Genomic DNA, 19,930 nt, shown 5'->3' on the forward strand with positions numbered 1-19,930 from the left:
GATCTTTTGGTGACACCAGAAACTTGGCAGGCTTATGACAAATTGACTTGGCTATATCCAGTTTCTTCCATGCCCATTTTGAAATTAGATCTACCATTTCATCTGCAGGAGGGACCACCCAAAAGTAGATGGGCTAGCCCCAAAAGCCTCAAGAAATACTGACTCCTCTTGGGAAGGGGCTTCAGAGGTCCACTCCCCTTTCTAGGTAGTTCAGACTGTCTCCAAATGAGACATCTGTAAGAGGAGATCTAGGAGACCTTTCCCCTTTATTGAAGTCTGTATCTTCATTAAGGGATTCTTGTGGGGAATCAATGAATCTTCTTTTGCATCTGTTTCTGGTGCACCTCCCATATAGGTTGTTCGAGAGAGGACTCAGAAGCTGACAGGTGTCCTCAACAGGGATGGACTTAAGACTTTTGGAAAGTGACTGCCCTGATGGGATAGAAAGAGCAGGATCAGGACACAGGGAAATGCTGTGGGTGATTCAGAATCTGAGAGGAATATTTATTTTCTGAAATAAGAGATAGCATGCTCTCAAAAGCTGAGCCCTATACAGAACCAGAAACAATTACAGCAGCAGCTCTAGCTCCTAAGAAGACTGGTCTCAAAGAATGTTTAACTCTGCTCCAAGGCGCTTCATCAGAGCCAATCTGTCTAATGCTGAATTCCAGAGACAGAGAGGAATTAGACTTGCTTGTAACATTATTAAGAGAAATTGGCCTATTTTGTTAGCTAATTGTGATATAGTACTGACATCAATTACTTGGCCCCAAAATGTGTCCAGATCTGAAAAGCTTGAAGCTGACTGGATCAGAGAAACCACTGGTGTCAAAGACATCCATGTTTTTGGATCTGACGTGAACATATCCTATTGGCATTAGGATCCAGGTGATCTGACTCAACAGGACAGATCAGAAAAGGAGCAATAACCTGATGCGGAGTAGTAGTAAGTCCCCAGAAAATTGAGCGCAGCAGCAACTTTAATTAATGGAAACACCTGCTAGGAGGAAATGAAAAGAGAAGGCTGTAGCCTACAAATCAGAGATGCTTCCCTCTCAGTGCAGAGGGAAACTTTTTGTGGAAAAGTTGTTTGCATCTGAGTACACTGGGAAAGTTACCTGGAAGAGATGTTTGCTTTTTGTGCCAGAAATATTGCTTATAGGAGATGCTGATTTTTTATGCAGGGCTATTCTTCAGAAGGGACTTTTGTTTCCTGGTGCAGAGGAAGAATTGTAATAGGAGTAGAGTCTCTTGAATTTGCCAGCCACAGAATTTGCTGTACAAATGTATGTGGGTAATGTAAGACTTTTGTGTTTTCTGTACTAAAATACAACTCTGCTTATCCTTTATTTATTGAACAATCAAAACAAAGTACACACAACCTGAGAATTCGGACTCCACCGTATTTCATCCACCACAGTATACACATACAAATGCCTGGCCACAGACAACTTGACCTTTTAGGGCTGGTAAATGCTCTTCTACCATCACAAAGCTGTTTATCCATGAATACAAACCCAACAGATCACTGATAGGTTTCCATATCAATAATAAAAAAATGCTGATCTGTTAAAGAAAAATAAAAAAATATGGTGATCTGGAAAGAAAAGATGAATCCCTACATAAAAATACTGCAGTAAAGCTTTCATAGTTACTGTCGATTCTGACATCCATACCACACACATTAGTATAGATATGGAGCTGAAAACAACAGTCAGATTATAAATAACAAGGTACAGCACCATAGATGCAGCCTTTCAGAAACTGCTGAAGTGTGTTTTCAGTTATTTTATAGTTTGGTAGCAGCAGTAGTGGTTCATGAAACTAAACTTCTAACAGCATAACAGTGTGTGTGTGTGTGTGTGTGTGTGTTGCATGCTGTATGCTGAGAGAAGATATGGGCTAAGCAAGTCACATCAAACATTTACTTTGATTACTTTGTTCCTTTGCTCTCCACCTTCAGAACTTAGTACTTTCCATGCAAAGATGTGAAATGTAATTCTGATCACATTACTTTAAACCATATCACATTATTCATAAGAAACCCTATAAAGATACTGCTCAATAAATTGTGATACTATATATTTACTGATGATTATTGTGAGACAGTTATTCAGAAATAGCCTCTTGTTTGCTAGCAACAAATTTCTCTGAACCTGAATTTTTACCAGTCTTTGTACATACGGAAAATAATATAATTCTTGGACATGCCAGGTCCATGCCATTTTAATACAGACTACATTCTTTAAGCATAGAGTTATCTCACAATTCAATAATATAAAAGGCACACAAAGGGTTTGCTCAAAAGTACAAACTTTATTTGACAAGAAAACAGCAAGACCAGCTGCAAATGTTTTCTTTTTCATCAAAAATATAGTACAAAATAAATATAACAGTATTTAATATACATTTTGTCAAGTATAAAAGTCCAAAAATTAATAATTTCTCTTTAATACAGGAATAAATTATACAGTTACCGCAAAATGACAGTTTCAGTGCACCAGCCTTACTATGAGTGATGTTACCAATAGAAATACTGTGATATTACTGGCAGCATAACTCACACTGCTGTTGTACCATGGCATTTTTAAATATATTGCACAAAAAGGACACAGTATCTAAAGTCTGGATTATATAATCAATAAAGTACATGGCACCTTCTTGTCACAAAATTATACATAACTGGCACATCTCAATGCTAAAAGTGCTGACTTGAGGAAAAAACATCAGCTGTTACATTATGCATATGTTTTCTACCTAAAATACACTGGTGTATAACCTACACTACTAGAACTGTTGACATTTTTATAGTCAGAACACATTCATGTGTCGTTACTTCCATTACAGAAAATAAACATCATGATGTCTGATGTGCAGGTTAATAGTCCATTACAGTACCTTTCAGTCCACCTCCTCAATAGTTGGCCCATGTGATGCAGCATTACCAGTCTGTGACCTACATGATCCTGTGGGCATCCCACCCTGGTAGAGTTTGGAAATTATGGGATTGCAGACCTTCTCCAGCTCCTTAAGCTGGTGTTCATATTCATCCTTCTCAGCCATCTGGTTGTTCTCTAGCCAGGAGATGGTCTGATTACACCTGTCTATAATCTTCTTTTTGTCCTCCTCACTGACCTTCCCCTTCATGTTCTCATCCTCCACAGAGCTCTTCATGTTGAAGGCAAAGGACTCTAAGGAGTTCTTGGCAGCTATCTTCGCTCTCTGGGCCTCATCCTCAGCTTTGTACTTCTCTGCCTCCTTCACCATGTTTTCAATCTCTTCTTTGCTCAGCCTGCCTTTGTCATTGGTGATAGTGATTTTGTTTTCCTTACCAGTGCTTTTATCAACAGCAGAGACTTTTAGGATCCCATTAGCATCTATATCAAATGTGACCTCAATCTGTGGTACACCACGGGGAACAGGTGGAATTCCACTAAGTTCAAATTTGCCAAGTAAGTTATTGTCTCTGGTCATAGCTCTCTCACCTTCAAACACTTGGATTAGGACTCCAGGCTGGTTGTCTGAATAGGTGGTGAAGGTCTGAGTTTGTTTGGTTGGGATGGTGGTGTTACGTTTAATGAGAACTGTCATTACACCTCCAGCAGTCTCAAGTCCCAAAGAAAGTGGTGTGACATCCAGTAACAGAAGATCCTGGACATTTTCAGACTTGTCACCCATCAGGATTGCTGCCTGAACTGCGGCTCCATAGGCAACAGCTTCATCTGGGTTAATGCTCTTGTTCAGTTCACGGCCATTGAAGAAATCTTGCAACAGTTTCTGGATCTTGGGAATGCGAGTAGAACCTCCAACAAGAACAATATCATGTATCTGTGACTTGTCCATTTTGGCATCTTTTAAGGCTTTTTCAACAGGCTCCAAGGTGCCACGGAAGAGGTCAGAATTCAGCTCCTCAAAACGTGCTCTGGTAATAGTTGTATAGAAGTCAATGCCTTCATACAGGGAGTCTATTTCTATGCTGGCCTGTGTGCTGGAAGACAGGGTTCGTTTTGCTCTCTCACAGGCTGTCCTAAGCCTCCTGACTGCTCTCTTGTTTTGGCTGATATCTTTCTTATGTTTTCGTTTAAACTCTTCAATGAAATGACTTACCATTCGATTATCAAAGTCCTCTCCTCCAAGGTGAGTGTCTCCAGCTGTTGCCTTTACCTCAAAGATGCCATCATCAATAGACAAAATGGAGACATCAAAGGTACCACCCCCCAGATCGAAGATTAAAACATTCCTCTCACCTCTGCCTTTCTTGTCCAGTCCATAAGCAATGGCAGCTGCAGTAGGCTCATTAATTATTCTCAAGACATTCAGACCAGCGATCACCCCAGCATCTTTAGTAGCCTGGCGTTGAGAGTCATTGAAGTAGGCAGGTACAGTTATGACAGCATTAGATACAGTATGTCCCAAGTATGCCTCAGCAGTCTCTTTCATTTTGGTCAGCACCATGGAAGAAATCTCTTCCGGGTTAAAAGCCTTGAGCTCTCCTTTGTATTCCACCTGTACTTTGGGTTTCCCTCCATCACTGACCACCTTAAATGGCCAGTGTTTCATATCTGCTTGAATCATAGGATCATCAAACCTCCTGCCAATCAGTCTCTTAGCGTCAAATACTGTGTTCTGGGGGTTCAAAGCCACCTGGTTCTTGGCAGCATCTCCGATGAGCCGTTCTGTGTCAGTAAAAGCCACATAGCTGGGAGTGGTTCTGTTGCCCTGGTCGTTTGCGATGATCTCCACTTTGCCATGCTGGAAGACCCCCACACAGGAGTAGGTGGTTCCCAAATCAATGCCAATCGCTACCCCTTTGGATGCAGACATTTCCTTCTCCTGCACACTGCTTCCTTTGATTTGGAAAAATTATTTTCAGATGAACGTCTTTTAGATGCGAAGGTTCACTGATCAGAAGTCCTGGTTCAGTCAGATGTTCTCCGTTTTCTGAAAATGGACAAAGTTCGTGTTTTGTCCCCTCTCTTCTCGTTGTGTAAACTTGGAAACCGTTCCTGTATTTTGCGCTACTATAGAACGAGGTATCCAGCTTCATATTTAAATACACTGAGTTCTGCTGACATAAAAGGAGGGGCTCGAAGTAACCAATCACAGCGTAGCATGCGCTTGGCTGGAACTTTCCCGAGCGTTCATCTCCTTCTGGCGAATCTCCGCACGAGACAGCTGCAGCACTGTCACTCTCCGGAACATTCCGGAAGATCCTCTAGTCAATTGGAGAACCTTCTCGACGCTTCCTGTGTGCTCGCGCTGTGACGTCAGCTCAGCACTTACGCAGATGTGGGAAAGATACAGTGGGAGACAGAGAAAATCAGCCCTGGTGAGACTCCCCAAGTGGCTGCGACTTGCCAAAGCTAGACCCCCCCCCCGTACAGTTTGCTGCAGCTTTCGGTAATTTGCGATGCCGCTGTAACTTCCTGATAGATAAACTTTAGAGAGAAGACAGATCGTCTCAGGAGTCGTTGGAATGGGGTCATCCAGAGCCATTTGTTCATTTATCCATTTCTGCATAATAGTGTGTGTGTGTGTGTGTGTTTAGGGGATGAGTTAAACACGCGCACACTCTACGTTGCTACCGAAATAGGTCACTGATCTGTTTATTTTTTAGCTTATTTTGTGTGTAGTAGCAGTAGTGGGATTTGATGTAGCGAATCCATAATGTTATTTTGGGGGCATTGAATGACTGCAGTGTATTTAATAACACTGTCTCTATTTTATTATACAAAAAGTCACACGAAGGAACCCCTCAGCCCCAGTGCTGGCACTTCTGAAGAAATGTTTTACGTTCTTGCAGTGGGATCAGAGCGGAGCTCAGACCTAAACCGTTAATCTGTATAAAAACTTGTACTGATATCGGAGTCATTTCAGAACCTGTCATAATGTGTTAGGGTCTTTGTGTTTCTAGTTATGTCATTATTTTTCTGTAGGTCTGAGACAATACTCTCAAACGTGTGTGTGTGTGTGTGGTTGTATGTTGGGGCTGCAGTGCACAGGCACACAAGCACAGTCCCACTATAATAAAAGATGTACAAACACAACAAGGTGCTAACACAAATAACGTGGTTAATAACATCAAACTGACATGTAAAGAGCCACACTCATTCTCAGCCTCTTTTCTCTAAAGGCAGGTCAAAGCTAAAAGCGATGAATGAAAATGCTTAAAATCCAGTTCGCTTGCCAGTATTCACTTACAAAGTTGGTAAGAGTATTTGCATTAGTAATTATCATGGACATAAAAGAAAAAAACATAAAATTGTAATGCATGGAGTTATGCAGTGATTTTAGCACACTGTTTCGTAATAAAATCACAAACATTTGGAGGAACAGAGAAAATTTCCGAGTAAAATCAGAGATGTCCGTACAAATCACGGAATCCTGAAGGCATAGCAATGGGTACTCTGGGTAGGTGGGTAGCATCCTTACAATGGAATAAATATACAGCTGAGAACAAGAGGGACACATGCCTCCAATGGGACAATTTCTGGAATACTGTTATTATTCTTGAGAACATATATAGTAAGGCATATTTTATAAATTGCATTTTTGTAAAGTAAGAAGCTCTGTGTATTGTATTGCAATTAATGTATGAAGACAATCATAATTTTAAACAGAATTGTACATATTGGGTTGCTAAACCGTTAGTATTTCACTTGAATCTGGTACGGTACGCACTTGTGAAAGAGCAGTGTGCGCCTTGTATTTTCTGACACTTGTTTTGTTCTGCTTGGTTCCATGGTGGATAACTGACTTTTAATGAAGTTAGATAATATATGCACTCTTATTAAAAAGAGACAGAGGGAATCTGCATATTTTTAATCAAATAACTAATATCCAAAGAGAATAACTACACTATCAAATTGCGCTTTATGCTTGTCCTTAGCTGGGGAGGGAGGTCCCTAATTTTCCCTCAGAGTCGTGCTTTGTTTCTCATAAAATGTTTGAGGTGTAAGAAAACAGCAGAACCAGACGGGGTCCCTAATTTTCCCTAGAGCCATGTTGTGTTTCTCATAAAATGTACGAGTTTAAACGATGTGGAACTAGATTTCAGTCTCTGAACTGTGCGGTACATTGTAGATAAATGACTACATTTATATAAAAACTTGTACAAAACAGTTTAATTTTGTTTACATCTTCTGTTGTATAAATTCCTTTTGTGATGTAATTTCCTTTTTGGAATGATTGTAATTGGAGATTTTCCCCTCGGGTCTCCACTGAAAACGGGCCATTGGCTCAATTGGTCCAACCCGGTTAACAAATGACAATAAATAAAATAAATAAATAGTTCATTTTAATAGGAAGATGCGTTTGAGCTCATGGTGTCCCTAATTATTTATGGACTTCGCCAAGTCATCGTAAGCCATCAAGAGCTATTACCACCCGCTCCTGTAATCCTCGATAGTTTGCTGTTTACTTGTGTACGCAGGTAAGATCTAAGATGTCTGGGAACATTACATAGAGACATCTGAAAGTCAAGAGTTACTCCAAATATTCGATTTTCTTCAGAAAAAAACATCAGTTCATGACAGGAAGGCCGTTTAGTTGATCAGGTCAGACTTTCATAAAAGACGATGGTGACAGTCAACAAGGAAGCAAGTTCCTGCACACGCTGCATGCAGAGTTAACCAATTTAGCCATACACTGCTGCATGCCTTATCTGCAAGTGACAGGTGAGGGACAAGTAATGGACCCCTGCCTAAATTTTAAATATCATGATGCCTGCTGCAGATGCAAGTGATAGAAAATCAGAATCCACACTGTGTCAACCCGTAGTAAAAGGCACAGTCTTACTGATACTTGTTTGTCTTTTCCTGGTTAGAGGTCGCCACAGCGGAACTCCGATCCGCTAATGATTGGCAGTCGATTTTTTTTGGTGCCGAGTTGCTAACCCGACGCCCAACCTTCAGCGAAGGCACGCCCATTCATAAAAATGTTGAACATGCAACTATAATAAATAAATACATACATAAAATAATTTTGCTTTCTGACTAAGTTACCTGTTGTAAATTTGAAATGAAGCGATAACGTGATATAAGAATAATATTTTACATTGAAATGTACTGACAGGAATACGTTTCTTCACATAATGACGTTAAAATGTCAGAGTGCTCACTATAACTGCTGGATCATGGACACGTACACTGGATAACTAATAAGACACTGCAAAATGTCACGTTTATCCCCATAATTACTAACTACGCAGGCACGCAGCCTTTATCCATTGCCTCATTCAGTCCTAAAAATGCATTAAGGTAGAAACAAAAGGTCATTTGCTTGCCCCCTACATAGTTATAAATCTGCATGTCTGTGTCTGTCAAACAGGCTAATTCTGAATTTACTAAAAAGAAAAATGTTGAGAAGGTTACTACTAGGACTATTCCTGGTGATGATTATGATGATAAAGAGCAGATACAGTGTACCAGTTTGCCTGCAATTTAAGTCACTGCACTTCTGACCAGACATTATTACAGAGCACTTATATAGTATACTATTGCAGGGGACAGAAATACTTTTACATAAAATAAGCTCCCCTGTTCAGATGAGACCATTTACACTGTCGGGAAATGCAACATCCAACAACTGCGTAAAGTAATAATGAATCTGACTAACCAGGCCTACACGATGTATACAACAACAACGCTTTTCATAAAATTGTTTGTGTTATGCAGAGAGACATAATCTAATTTCATTTTTAAAGAACATATTTACCGTGTAGTCGGAAATGCCATGCTAGCTAGCGTGTGTTTAAACCTATTTAATGGTTATTTTAAGGGTGGCTACGCTTGCGGGGGTCTTGAGAAGGACAATATTCTGAAATTTTGCGCACAACAAACCTAGTTTCGCCATAAAATAAGAATTATATTTAAAGCACCTGTTCCTTGCATGTTATGTAATGGCTCCCCATTTTGAATACGGACTCCAAACCACAACTCACAAAAGAGGAGCTGGAAGCTGTAGGTTTAGTAACCACATTACCTGCTACAAACGGTTCTTGGCTGTAAAGGAACCAAGTCAGACAAATGTGATTTAGTGCAATATAACATCTGTAAAATAAATGCCTGATAATTTTATATCTGTTTCTCATTTTATAATATACTTAGTTCTTCTGACGTCAGTATGGATGAAGTAATAAGTTATTAAAAAGGCACACACTGATGGATTGCAGGACTAGTTTTGGGGGTGATGAATATTCACAGAGGGGTTTGCTCTGTGTGATATGCAATGGTACACAAGCACAGTTCTGGCACATTCCTACTCAATACTCCTCCATAGCTCTCAACTTTCCATCTCCGAAACGTGGACCACCACCTCTCATAACGTGGAAGAAATGGGCAACACCTGGAACACCTACTAACAGCTTCATAGAGGAATCTCATAGAAAGATTAGAGTGGGTTACTTCATGCCTATAAAAAGTTATTTTGACAAATTAATGATTCAGTATTATTTAATAGGGTATCAATTAAAATAGTGACACTGACTGTGTGAGAGACCGTTTCAAAAGAAGGACATGGACTTGCTAAAACTCATAATGAGAAACATCCCTCTTAATGCAGGTACGCTTGAGAGGCATGTGCACCTCATGACAGTGCCAGCACTAACTGTGGGACTGTTAAAAGTTACCCGCACCTGGACTTGTGTTCCATTTACCTTGATCCTTGCAGAAAATGCAACGCCAATTAGAAGCACAAAGCACAATTCCCAGTAACCTAAAAGTGCAAGTGCTAGTTTAGAAGAAAATAATGAAGCTGTTATATACACACTTTTTATACATAGAATTTCACACAGCGGTCCCTTAACCAATGGACATAATCCATATAAACTGCCCTGGATGACCAAGTCCTTCTCTACCCCACCCTTTGCAAACACAGTATCCTCAATCCTTAAATTACATATCCCGATGAACGTGAGTAATAATCATGGGGATACGACTCAGTGATACCACTGTCAAGGGATAGCTGTAGAAAACCTGACCCCCGTATGCAGAGTTATTAAACTATCACCAGAATTAGACACAAAGAAGAGTAGAGAAATTCCGGTAATCGGAGACATGTTTTAAATATCCATGCTATTCATTTAAAATGTTGATAGAAAAAAGAGGATGTGTTTCTTCTGAAGTAAAATAACCCTGTAAATGCAATGATGACTGATTTAATCCACCACCTTTTCTAACAAAAAAAAAGGGATGGACTTGAGCCAAAATAGCTTCCCTAACATTAGGGACAATGGGGAGATCGTATGGTTACCTTCATTATGCAGTCTGTAGATTATTTGCATTAGTGTAAGACACTTAAACATTTGAGTGAAAACACTACGAGATACCTTCTGGAATTATCAGTTGAATGAATTAATAAAAAAATAAACCCACGTAAGTAAATAAACTCCGATGACGTTCTGTTGAATAAAAAAGAACAAAAGCACTCAGTGGTTAAAACGTGTGCCTGAGAATCCTTCCACGCTTGCTTTTGTAGGATTGTTCGAGGTTTCCTAACTGTCCAGTTTTTGCATCATACTTTGGTCTACTCCTTGTAAAATGTGTGGTTTTCTGGAAAACGTTCGAGGACTGGAGTCATTAAATAATGGCAGGCGCTGGAGTTTCAGATTTCATATCTTTCTGAAAATTAATACAAATACAAAACCTGTTATTCTAGCAACTTTCTAAGTGTATAAGTAAAGAAGTTATGTACTCACCATAACGCTCCATGTTTGTAGTCCATCTCGCCCTTCATTCTTACATATGGGTTCGGAGCAGATTCTCGGCTTTGACTCGGCCTATTACAAAACTCTAAGTCTCTCTGTTGGCTCATGGCTAGGTAGGTATCCCACAATGCACCACTGCAATCCCCAGATCTTGTTTGCTGCTAAACTATAGAAAGACAGAAATAGAAGCTATGTACTTACCATAACGTTCCATGTGAGTTGTTTATCTCACCTTTATTCTCACTGATGGGGTTGGAGCCGATCCTCGGCTCCGACACGGCCGATAGCAAGCTCAAGGTTTGCCAGTAGCTCGAGACCAGCCCCTTATCCCACCATGCACTGCTAGAATTACCTCAGATCTTGTTTGCTGCAAATACTAGTCTATACATATATATACATATATACAATCTATACATACTCTCATATATATCTACGAAGAAGAGTACCCAAAGGGAAAGAGAAATATTGAATAACCAGGATGGCACTAGGCTCTAAGTCAACAGTCAGCCAGGAGGGGGAAGGAGGGAGGGATGTGAGAATAAAGGCGAGATAAACAACTCACATGGAACGTTATGGTAAGTACATAACTTCTATATGTGAAGTTGTTAATCTCGCCGATTATTCTCACTGATGGGTAGCGTCCCTAGCACCCGCAACCCTGGGTGGCTCATGGGTGTATGTTCTTCAGTACTGTAGAACCAAAGGAAGACCTGTCCCTAGAAGCCTTATCTACTTTGTAATGTGAGAAAAAGGTATGAGGGTTAGACCAAGTGGCTGCAGTGCAAATATCGTCAAGGGGCAATTTAGCTTGAAAAGCAGAAGAGGTAGAGACAGCTCTGATAGAATGAGCTTTTGGTTTGTGCGTTAAAGGCATTTTCACATTTAAATAAACAAAGGATATACAATCAGATAACCATTTAGATAAAGTTGTTTTAGCCACTGGATTGTCTTTTCTTGCTTCTGAGAAGGCTACAAAAAGTTGGTCTGATTTCCTAATATCCTTAGTTCTGTCAAGATAAAATCTGAGCTGTCTGTGAACATCAAGTTTGTTCAGCATATATTCTAAGTTGTTAGAGTGGTTGGGGAAGAACACTGGTAGTTCAATGACCTGATTGATGTTTGACTCAGAACAGACTTTAGGTAAAAATGAGGGGTTCATTCTGAGAGATACTCTATCAGCATGGAAGATCATGTAGGGTGGTCTGATGGATAATGCTTGAAGTTCTGACACTCTGCGGGCAGACGTAGTGGCCACAAGAAAAATTATTTTCCACGATAAGAATTTTAAAGCACAGGAAGAAGCTGGTTCAAAGGGAGGAAGAATAAGTTGAGACAGCATAAGGTTTAAATTCCAGGGAGAAAAGGGAATTTTGATTGGAGGTCTCATATGAAGAACGCCTTTAAGGAAGGTTTTGGATAATTTATGGCTCATAATATTTGAGCCACCAAGACCAAGGTGAAAATTTGAGATAGCAGCTAACTGAACTCGAACTGTAGCAGCTGCTGCCCCTTCCTTAAAAATTTTTGTCAAAAATTCCAAAATCAAAGATAGCGGAACTTGAAAAGGGTCAATGTTCTGTGCGTTGGCCCAAATTGAGAACCTTTTCCATTTGCTGCCATATAACTTCCTGGTAGACGACTTTTGAGAGGACAAGAGAATCTGTCTTGTATCTTCTGAAAAAATGAATCCTGGCAATTAGTGGAAGTGGATTAGCCAAGCAGTCGTTTCAGGGACTGTAAAGAAGGATGAAGGTCCCCTGACGGGTGCGTCAGAAGGTCTGGAACTGGGTCCAGGATCCATGGATCCTCCAACAGATGATGGTGGAGAAATGGAAACCAAATCTGTCGAGGCCAGTAGGGGGCTATGAGTATAACCTTTCTTCCCAGTGATTTTGCTTTCTGTAGAAATCTGGGTATTAATGGGAAGGGTGGAAATGCATAAAGGAGACCTGGGGGCCAATCGTGTAAAAGTGCATCTCTCGGGGGATGACTGGGAGGTGGTATCAGGGCAAAATAGCTTCTGCATTTTGAATTGATGTGGCTGGCAAAAAGGTCACAGCAAGGCTGGCCCCATTTATGGAAAATCAACTCCGCAACCTGTTGATTGAGAGACCACTCGTGAGGGAGTAATATTGCCCTGCTTAGCTTGTCTGCTATGATGCTGGATTTCCCTGGGATGTGCACTGCTAACAGAAAATGCTGGGACAACACAGCCCATTGCCAAAGCCTGAGGGCTTCTCGACAAAGGGGGTAAGACATGGTTCCGCCCTGCTTGTTCAAGTACCAGGCTACTGACATGTTGTTGGTCTGAATTGCAATAATCCCTAGATGGAGAGAGTCTTGAAAGTACTGCAACACCAGAAGTACCGCTCTCAGCTCTAGAACATTGATGTGCAGATGTGATTCTTGATCTGTCCATGTGCCTTGGGCAGTCTTTCCCTGAAAATGCCCCCCCCATCCTATCAGGGAAGCGTCCGTGGTCACAGTGGCTACTGCGGGGGGACAAAGGGTCTCCCTACTGTAACATGAAGAGACGTCAACCACCACCGAAGGTCTCTCCTGCAAGAATCCATGATAAGAATCATGTGGTGCATTTGTAGTTTCTGGTAAGACCACCGAGTGAAGAGAAACCATTGAAGGATTCACATATGCATCCTTGCGAGTGGTATAACCAAGATTGCTGCCGCCATCAAACCTAGTACTTTCAATACCTCTGCTGGTGTAGCTTTGTTCTTTGACACCAGTGAGCTGACGTTTTGGTGAAGAAGAGAGACTCTTTTGATAGGGAGACATAGAGTGGTGGTTGAGGTATCTAACTCTGCTCCTATAAAAATGGTATGCTGAGATGGCAGACTTTTCGAAGTTGATCGTAATGCCTAATTGATGGCAGAGTGTCGGAGTGTATTGTGTTGCTGAGTCAATTGATGCCTGGTGGTAGCGGTGAGGAGCCAATCGTCTAAGTATGGAAACACCTGGAATCCTAGACGCCTCAGGTGAGCTGTGACCACTGCCATGCATTTGGTGAACACTCTGGAGGTTGAAGTGAGACCAAAGGGCAGGACTCGAAACTGGTAATGATTGGCTCCCAGCCGGAAGCTCAGATGATCTCTGGAGTGTCTGTCCATCTTTATGTGATAGTACACGTCCTTGAGATTTATGGAGCACATCCAATCACCTTTCCCTAAAAAGGGAAGAATGGACTGAAGCGTGACCATTCAGAACTTCTCTTTCTTTATGAACTTGTTGAGTCTGTTGAGGTCCAAGATAGGTCTCCAGTCCCCTGTTTTCTTTGGTACCAAAAAGAATCTTGAGTAAGTTCTGAATCCGACTTGGTCTGCTGGGACTGGTTGGATGACTCTTTTTTCTAGCAATCTGTGGACCTCTATGATTGCTTGTTCCCTGAGATTGGGTGGAACATCTGAGATTTTTGTGATAGGAATGGGAGGGGTAAAGAATGGTATGAAATATCCTCTGGAAATGATGCTTTGTACCCAAGTACCCAATGTTATGTTTATCCAGGCTTCTGGGTACAAAGACAAGTGACCCCGGACTGCCTCCAGAGCCGAACAGTCAGACCCCCTTTCAGGAGTGCTGGTAGGACTGAATGGAGAACTGACCCCTGTCACCCTGTTGCTGCGGACCCCCTCTGCCACGGGGGCGGCGTCTTCCGTTATAACCCCCTCCTCTGCCTCTAGAGGGGGTTTCACCACGTGTGTCATGAAAGGCTGCTTGAGTTTTTTGAAACCAAATCTTTCCCCCCAGGGCCCTTGGAAGAGGGCCGAGCAGGAGTGGAAAAGTGGACCCCAATGGCAGATAAAGTCTTACCTTCCTTTTCACACCTGGTTAAAGTTTCCTTTACTTTGGGCCCAAACAGTGATGAGCCATCAAATGGGGTATTAATAAAAGAAGACTTGAAGGGTTCCGCAAAGGAACAGAGACGCATCCAGGCTTGTCTGCGAACAGCAATGCCCGAACTAGCTGCTCTACTCGAACCATCAGCTGCATAGGATATGAGACGCATTGACGAGTTCACTACTGAATTAACGGTAGCAAGCTGGGCTTTGACTTTGTCAGCCACTACTGCAGCTACTGTAGCCTGGAGAGCATCTCCTAGCTCTTTCAGGAGGTCTCTCTCTAGTCTTGTAAAATGGGTCAAGTAGTTCAGTGATCGCAGAGAAAAAGTCGCTGAACTAAACATGTGCTTCCATATCTATCCATAATCCTCTGTTAGGGGGATGGATAGAAGAGGATGTCTGAGATACTTCCTTTTTGGTGGCTGCAGCCACCACGATGGCATCTACAGGCACTCCTTTTGTCAAAAAAGGTTTATCAACTGGGGCAGATATGAATTTATTGGGTCTATGAGGGACAGGTTCCTTGGCCTCCAGTGACTCCCATGCCTTACGAGAGATCAGATCCATGAGCTCGTCGTAAGGTGGGGACACCCAAAACGTGGAAGGTTGAGACCCAAAAGCCTTCAATAGCACAGACTCATCATCAGTAGGTGTCTTGGACTGCCAGTCGGCCCTCTGACTAAGGATCTCTAGTATCTCTGCAAAAGAGATATCCTCAAAGGGGGACCGAGGGGACCCTTCTGACTCATCTAAGTCCGTGTCAGATGTCAAAGACTCCTGTGGGGAGTCTAAGTGCCTCCTCTTGCACAGTCTCTTTCTGGGCACCTCCTCTGTGGGGGGGTCTGGGGATGTCTCAGAAGAGCAGGGGACACCCTTTGGGGTACTTGAGGCTCAGGGTCTTTGCACTTAGAGGGGTCGGTAGATGCAGAAGTAGACACAGGAGCTTGAGGGGAGAGGGAAAGCTGAACCAATGCTGATGTTGTCTTTGGAGACAAAACTTTCCTCATAGCATCGAAGGAACCATGGCTCCGATGAGGAGGAGTGGACGGACCCGAGAGTACCGTCTGATCCTCCCGCACTGAAACCCTTGGCTCCGAGCCTGAGGTAGGAGCCAAGCTCATCCAAGCCGAAGCCCCGAGAGGGAGAGTCGGCACCAAGTCGAGGCGACTATCCTTCCTGGACCCAACTGGAGAGCGTCGGCTCCGAGGACATCCAAGTAGATGGAGCCAATAACCCCGGAGCGGATATCGGCTCCAAGGGTCCAACCACCATCGGTTCAACTTCCCTTGGCTCCGAGAGTCCAGTACGCCTCGGAGGAGAAGTAGACAAGTTCGGTTCCATGGTCTTCGGCACCGACAAGCTGGTCAGGGCTGACAACAATTTGGCAAGTCCTGGTGCCTGTAAAAGCTTCTGCACTAGCCGATCCATGTCCAAATCTGAAAGACTGACTGAAGACTTAGCTGAATGCACCGAAGGTGCTGACTGGAGCAGAGGTGAAGAAGGAACTTCAGAGACCGGCTCCAATACCGAGAGCTGGCTCCGAAGCAAAGGTACACTCTGTTCCGATGACTGTGGAACCGATGACCCTCCTTCTGAAATCTTAGCCTTTTTGGATACCTTATCTGAGGACTTGGATTTTGAAGATTTGGAAGACGTACTAGCACCTTCATGGCTATTCAAAACCTCTGAAAAAGATTGCTGTAGCAATCCTCTGTCTATAAGTTTCCCCCTTCTCTCCAAGAGGACTCTTGAAGAGAAGGAGTGACAAATGCTACAGGTGTCTTGGAGGTGCTTGGCCCCTAAGCAGTAGACACATTGAATATGTCCGTCAGTGATGGACATTTTCTGCCCACAATCTGGTCATTTTTTTAAAACCTGATTTGGGATGGAATTTCTCCCTGTCCTCTGACATACTGAGAGAAAAACAGTAAATAGATTGACAAACAACTAAGCCCAACCTGGGCACTATCTACAACAGTAATATATATATATATATATATATATATATATATATATATATATATATATATTATATATATATAAATAAAAATATAATACAAATATGAGACTAAGAGTCCCACAGAAAAAAAATTAACTACTAAAGGGATTAATAGTAGGAAAAGGGGCTAAAGGCCCACACAAACTAAAAAGCCAACAAGTCCCTAATTTAAAACAATTTAAACTATCTAAACTGTCTAAACTATCTAAAAATAATAGAACTAATACACACTACATATATATATATATATATATATATATATATATATATATATATATATATATATCAAAAAGGAAAACTTTTTAAAAACTTGCTGTTAATTCTGTTTCTAAAATGGTCCGAGCTATCTGGATCACCGAGATCTCTCTTGCCGTGGCAAACTAGATCTGAGGTAATTCTAACAGTGCATGGTGGGATAAGGGGCTGGTCTCGAGCTACTGGCAAACCTTGAGCTTGCTATCGGCCGTGTCAGAGCCGAGGATCAGCTCAAACCCCAGCAGTGAGAATAAATCGGTGATATTAACAACTTCACAGCTAAGGTTTTCCAGAAAGAACAACAATAATGAAAGGTCTCCACCTTACCAAGGTAACACTATTCTGTCTCCAGATCCTTCCAGGATGGGGGTAGGTGGGTTGGTTCGTAAGAATGAAGGGCGAGATGGACTACAAACATGGAACGTTATGGTGAGTACATAACTTCTTTATGTTCTGTAGTCCTATCTCGCCTTCATTCTTATATATGGGACAGCGTCCCTAGCACCTTTTTCTTGGGTGACTCACGGGAAAATACTCCTGAGTACCATGGAACCAAAGGAGGCTCTACCCCTTGAGGTCAGGTCCAATTTATAATGATTAATAAAGGTATGAGGGGTAGCACAAGTTGCTGCTGCACAGATACTATCAATTGGAACCCTGGCTTGGAAGGCAGCAGATGTATACTGGGATCATGTAGAATGAGCCTTAATCTTGAACGGTAGAGTTTTCCCATTGGAGGAGTAAATGAAGGAAATACAGATCAAAATCCAATTAGGTAGGGTCACTTTAGAGACTGGCAGACCTAATCTAGATTCAGAAAAGGATAAGAATAACTGGTCTGACTTTCTAAGTTCCTTAGTCCTGTGAAGGTAGAACCGTAACTGCCTGTGAACATCCAGTTGATGAAATTTGTATTCTGCAGCATTAGAATGATTAGGAAAAACACAGGTACTTCTATGGTTTGATTCAAATTAGTCTGAGAGCAAACTTTAGGGATAAAGGAAGGATTTGTATGAAGGGAAACTGTCTTTGTGGAAAATCAAATAAGGAGGCTTAATAGACAGTGCTTGTAACTCTGATACTCATCTAGCTGATGTGATGGCTACTAGAAACAAGGTCTTCCAGGACAGAAACTTCAATAGGCATGAATGTGTGGGTTCTAAAGGTGGTGCAGTTAGTTTGGACAGAACAAAGTTTAGATCCCAGGGAGATATTGGTTCCTGAAAGGGAGGTCTCAGCAAAGTAGCACCTTTAAGGAAGGTATTACACAATCAGTGGAACATCAGGTTAGATTCATGTTGACCCAAATGAAAGTTAGATATCGCTGCCAACTGGACCCTAATTGTGGCAGCAGCAGATCCCTGATGGAAAAGTTCAGACAAAAATTCTAAAACCATAGGGATGGCTGCAGTGTAAGGATCTACATTCCTTTCTTTAGCCCAGATAGAAAACCTTCTCCATTTGCTAGTGTATAGCTTCTTAGTGGAAGGTTTATGCGAAGACATATGGATGTGGGTCACAGCAGGTGAAAAATCATGATGGCTGACTAGGGGTGGAATTGGACCAGCCATGCTGTCAAATTGAGTGTGCGGAGGCAGGAGTGAAGAGAGCCTGACATTTGTGTCAAGAGGTCTGGCACGTGGTCCAGAGTCCATGGGTCATCTAGTAGATGACGCCCGAGAAAGGGGAACCAAATCTGATGAGGCCAGTAAGGAGTGATGAGAATCATTTTGCTTCCCAATAACTTTGCTTTCTGAATCACTTTGGTTATGAGGAAAGGGAGGAAAAGCATAAAGGAGTCCCAGGGGCCAATCGTGAACAAGTGCATCTCTCGGTGGCTCCCCTGGAGGGGGGATAAGGGAGAAGTAGCTGCTGCATTTGGGGTTGATCGGACTGGCAAAGAGATCACAGCAAGGCTGTCCCCATTTGTGGAAGATCTGATCTGATACTGCTAATCCTCGTTCATTCCTTACGCATGGGCAAGGGTACCGAGCTCAGAACCGAGCCAGCCATTTTCCAATCTCACGTCAGCTTCAAACTCTCAAGCTAAACTCATACCCACAATCCCCCTCTCCCTGTTACCTCAGATTTCATTTGCCACGGTGCCATTCGGTCATATCAAGCTACTTCTCTTGACCTAAGTACAGTCAATTGTTGTTTAATAGTTTTACAGATTACTTTAGCGTATATCTAGCGTTCATCATTTCTTCAGGTTTTTCTGCTTCTTTCTTTGCCACTTTTACCGCGAGGTATCCTCTCTTTACCATCATTGGTAATCATTTTCCCTTTTCTCTCATACCTTCGGGTACTCTCTTGTACCATTGCTGGTACCTTTTCCATTAATTAATTTGCTGTCATGGCAGATAAGAAAGGTAATCCGGGGTTTAAGCGTTGTTCTGATTGTGGACACAAACTGCCTACTTCTGATGCACACTCTTTGCGTGTTTATTGTTTGGGAGCTTCCCATTTGTTTGTTGACCCACCCTGTACTATTTGTGAGAAATTTTCTAATAGAACTTTGTTGGAAAGGAAAAACAAGCTGTTACTGAAGGGACTTCTAAAATTTCCCTTTTCAGAGGCTATTTCTGGGTCAGAGGCCTCAACCCCTCCCAGAGCCCATAAGAAAACCTTGGATGTTCCTACTAAGGCTAAATCTTTGCCTTCAACCCCGGCTGGGGACTCCCGCCAACCAAAACCTAAAAAGGCTAAAGTTTCGGCTCTGGAGCTCACTCAGTCAGCCCCAGTGCTTTCAGTGCCTAGACCTTCGGCACCGAGGCCTTCGGCTCCATTAGTGATTTCGGCTCTGTCTTCTCCTGCAGTCTTCTAGATATCGGCACCAAAGGGCTCCTCAGTTCAGACCATTACCACTGTATCGGTACCGACCATTCAGTCGGCGCAGAACTTGACCGTGTCGGCTCCGAGATCTTCCTCGGAACCGACGCCTTTATTGTTGAATTCGGTTTTGTCGGTTCCAGCTTCAGCACCGATCCCTGTGTTGGTGCAGACCATGACCTCGGCACCGATGATGTCTTCAGTGCAGATAACAGTAGTCCAGTCTCTCTCCGCACCGTTGTCCTCGGTGCGGTCAGATGAGATGGGCACCGAGTCTGCCTCTTC

General features: G+C 42.4%; 1 protein-coding gene across 1 annotated transcript; it reads right to left on the reverse strand.

The window, feature by feature from the left end:
* Window positions 1-2,296: 2,296 nt before the first annotated feature.
* LOC122813813 (heat shock 70 kDa protein) lies at window positions 2,297-5,161 on the reverse strand. Its single transcript, XM_044086341.1, has one exon. It carries the CDS (start codon window positions 4,822-4,824, stop codon window positions 2,902-2,904), a length of 1,923 nt encoding a protein of 640 aa, XP_043942276.1. The 5' UTR covers window positions 4,825-5,161; the 3' UTR covers window positions 2,297-2,901.
* Between the last annotated feature and the right edge of the window lie 14,769 nt (window positions 5,162-19,930).

The sequence above is a fragment of the Protopterus annectens genome, chromosome 10.part0, assembly GCF_019279795.1.
Source record: "Protopterus annectens isolate FY-2018-M chromosome 10.part0, PAN1.0, whole genome shotgun sequence".
NCBI classification, from domain to species: Eukaryota; Metazoa; Chordata; order Ceratodontiformes; family Protopteridae; genus Protopterus; species Protopterus annectens.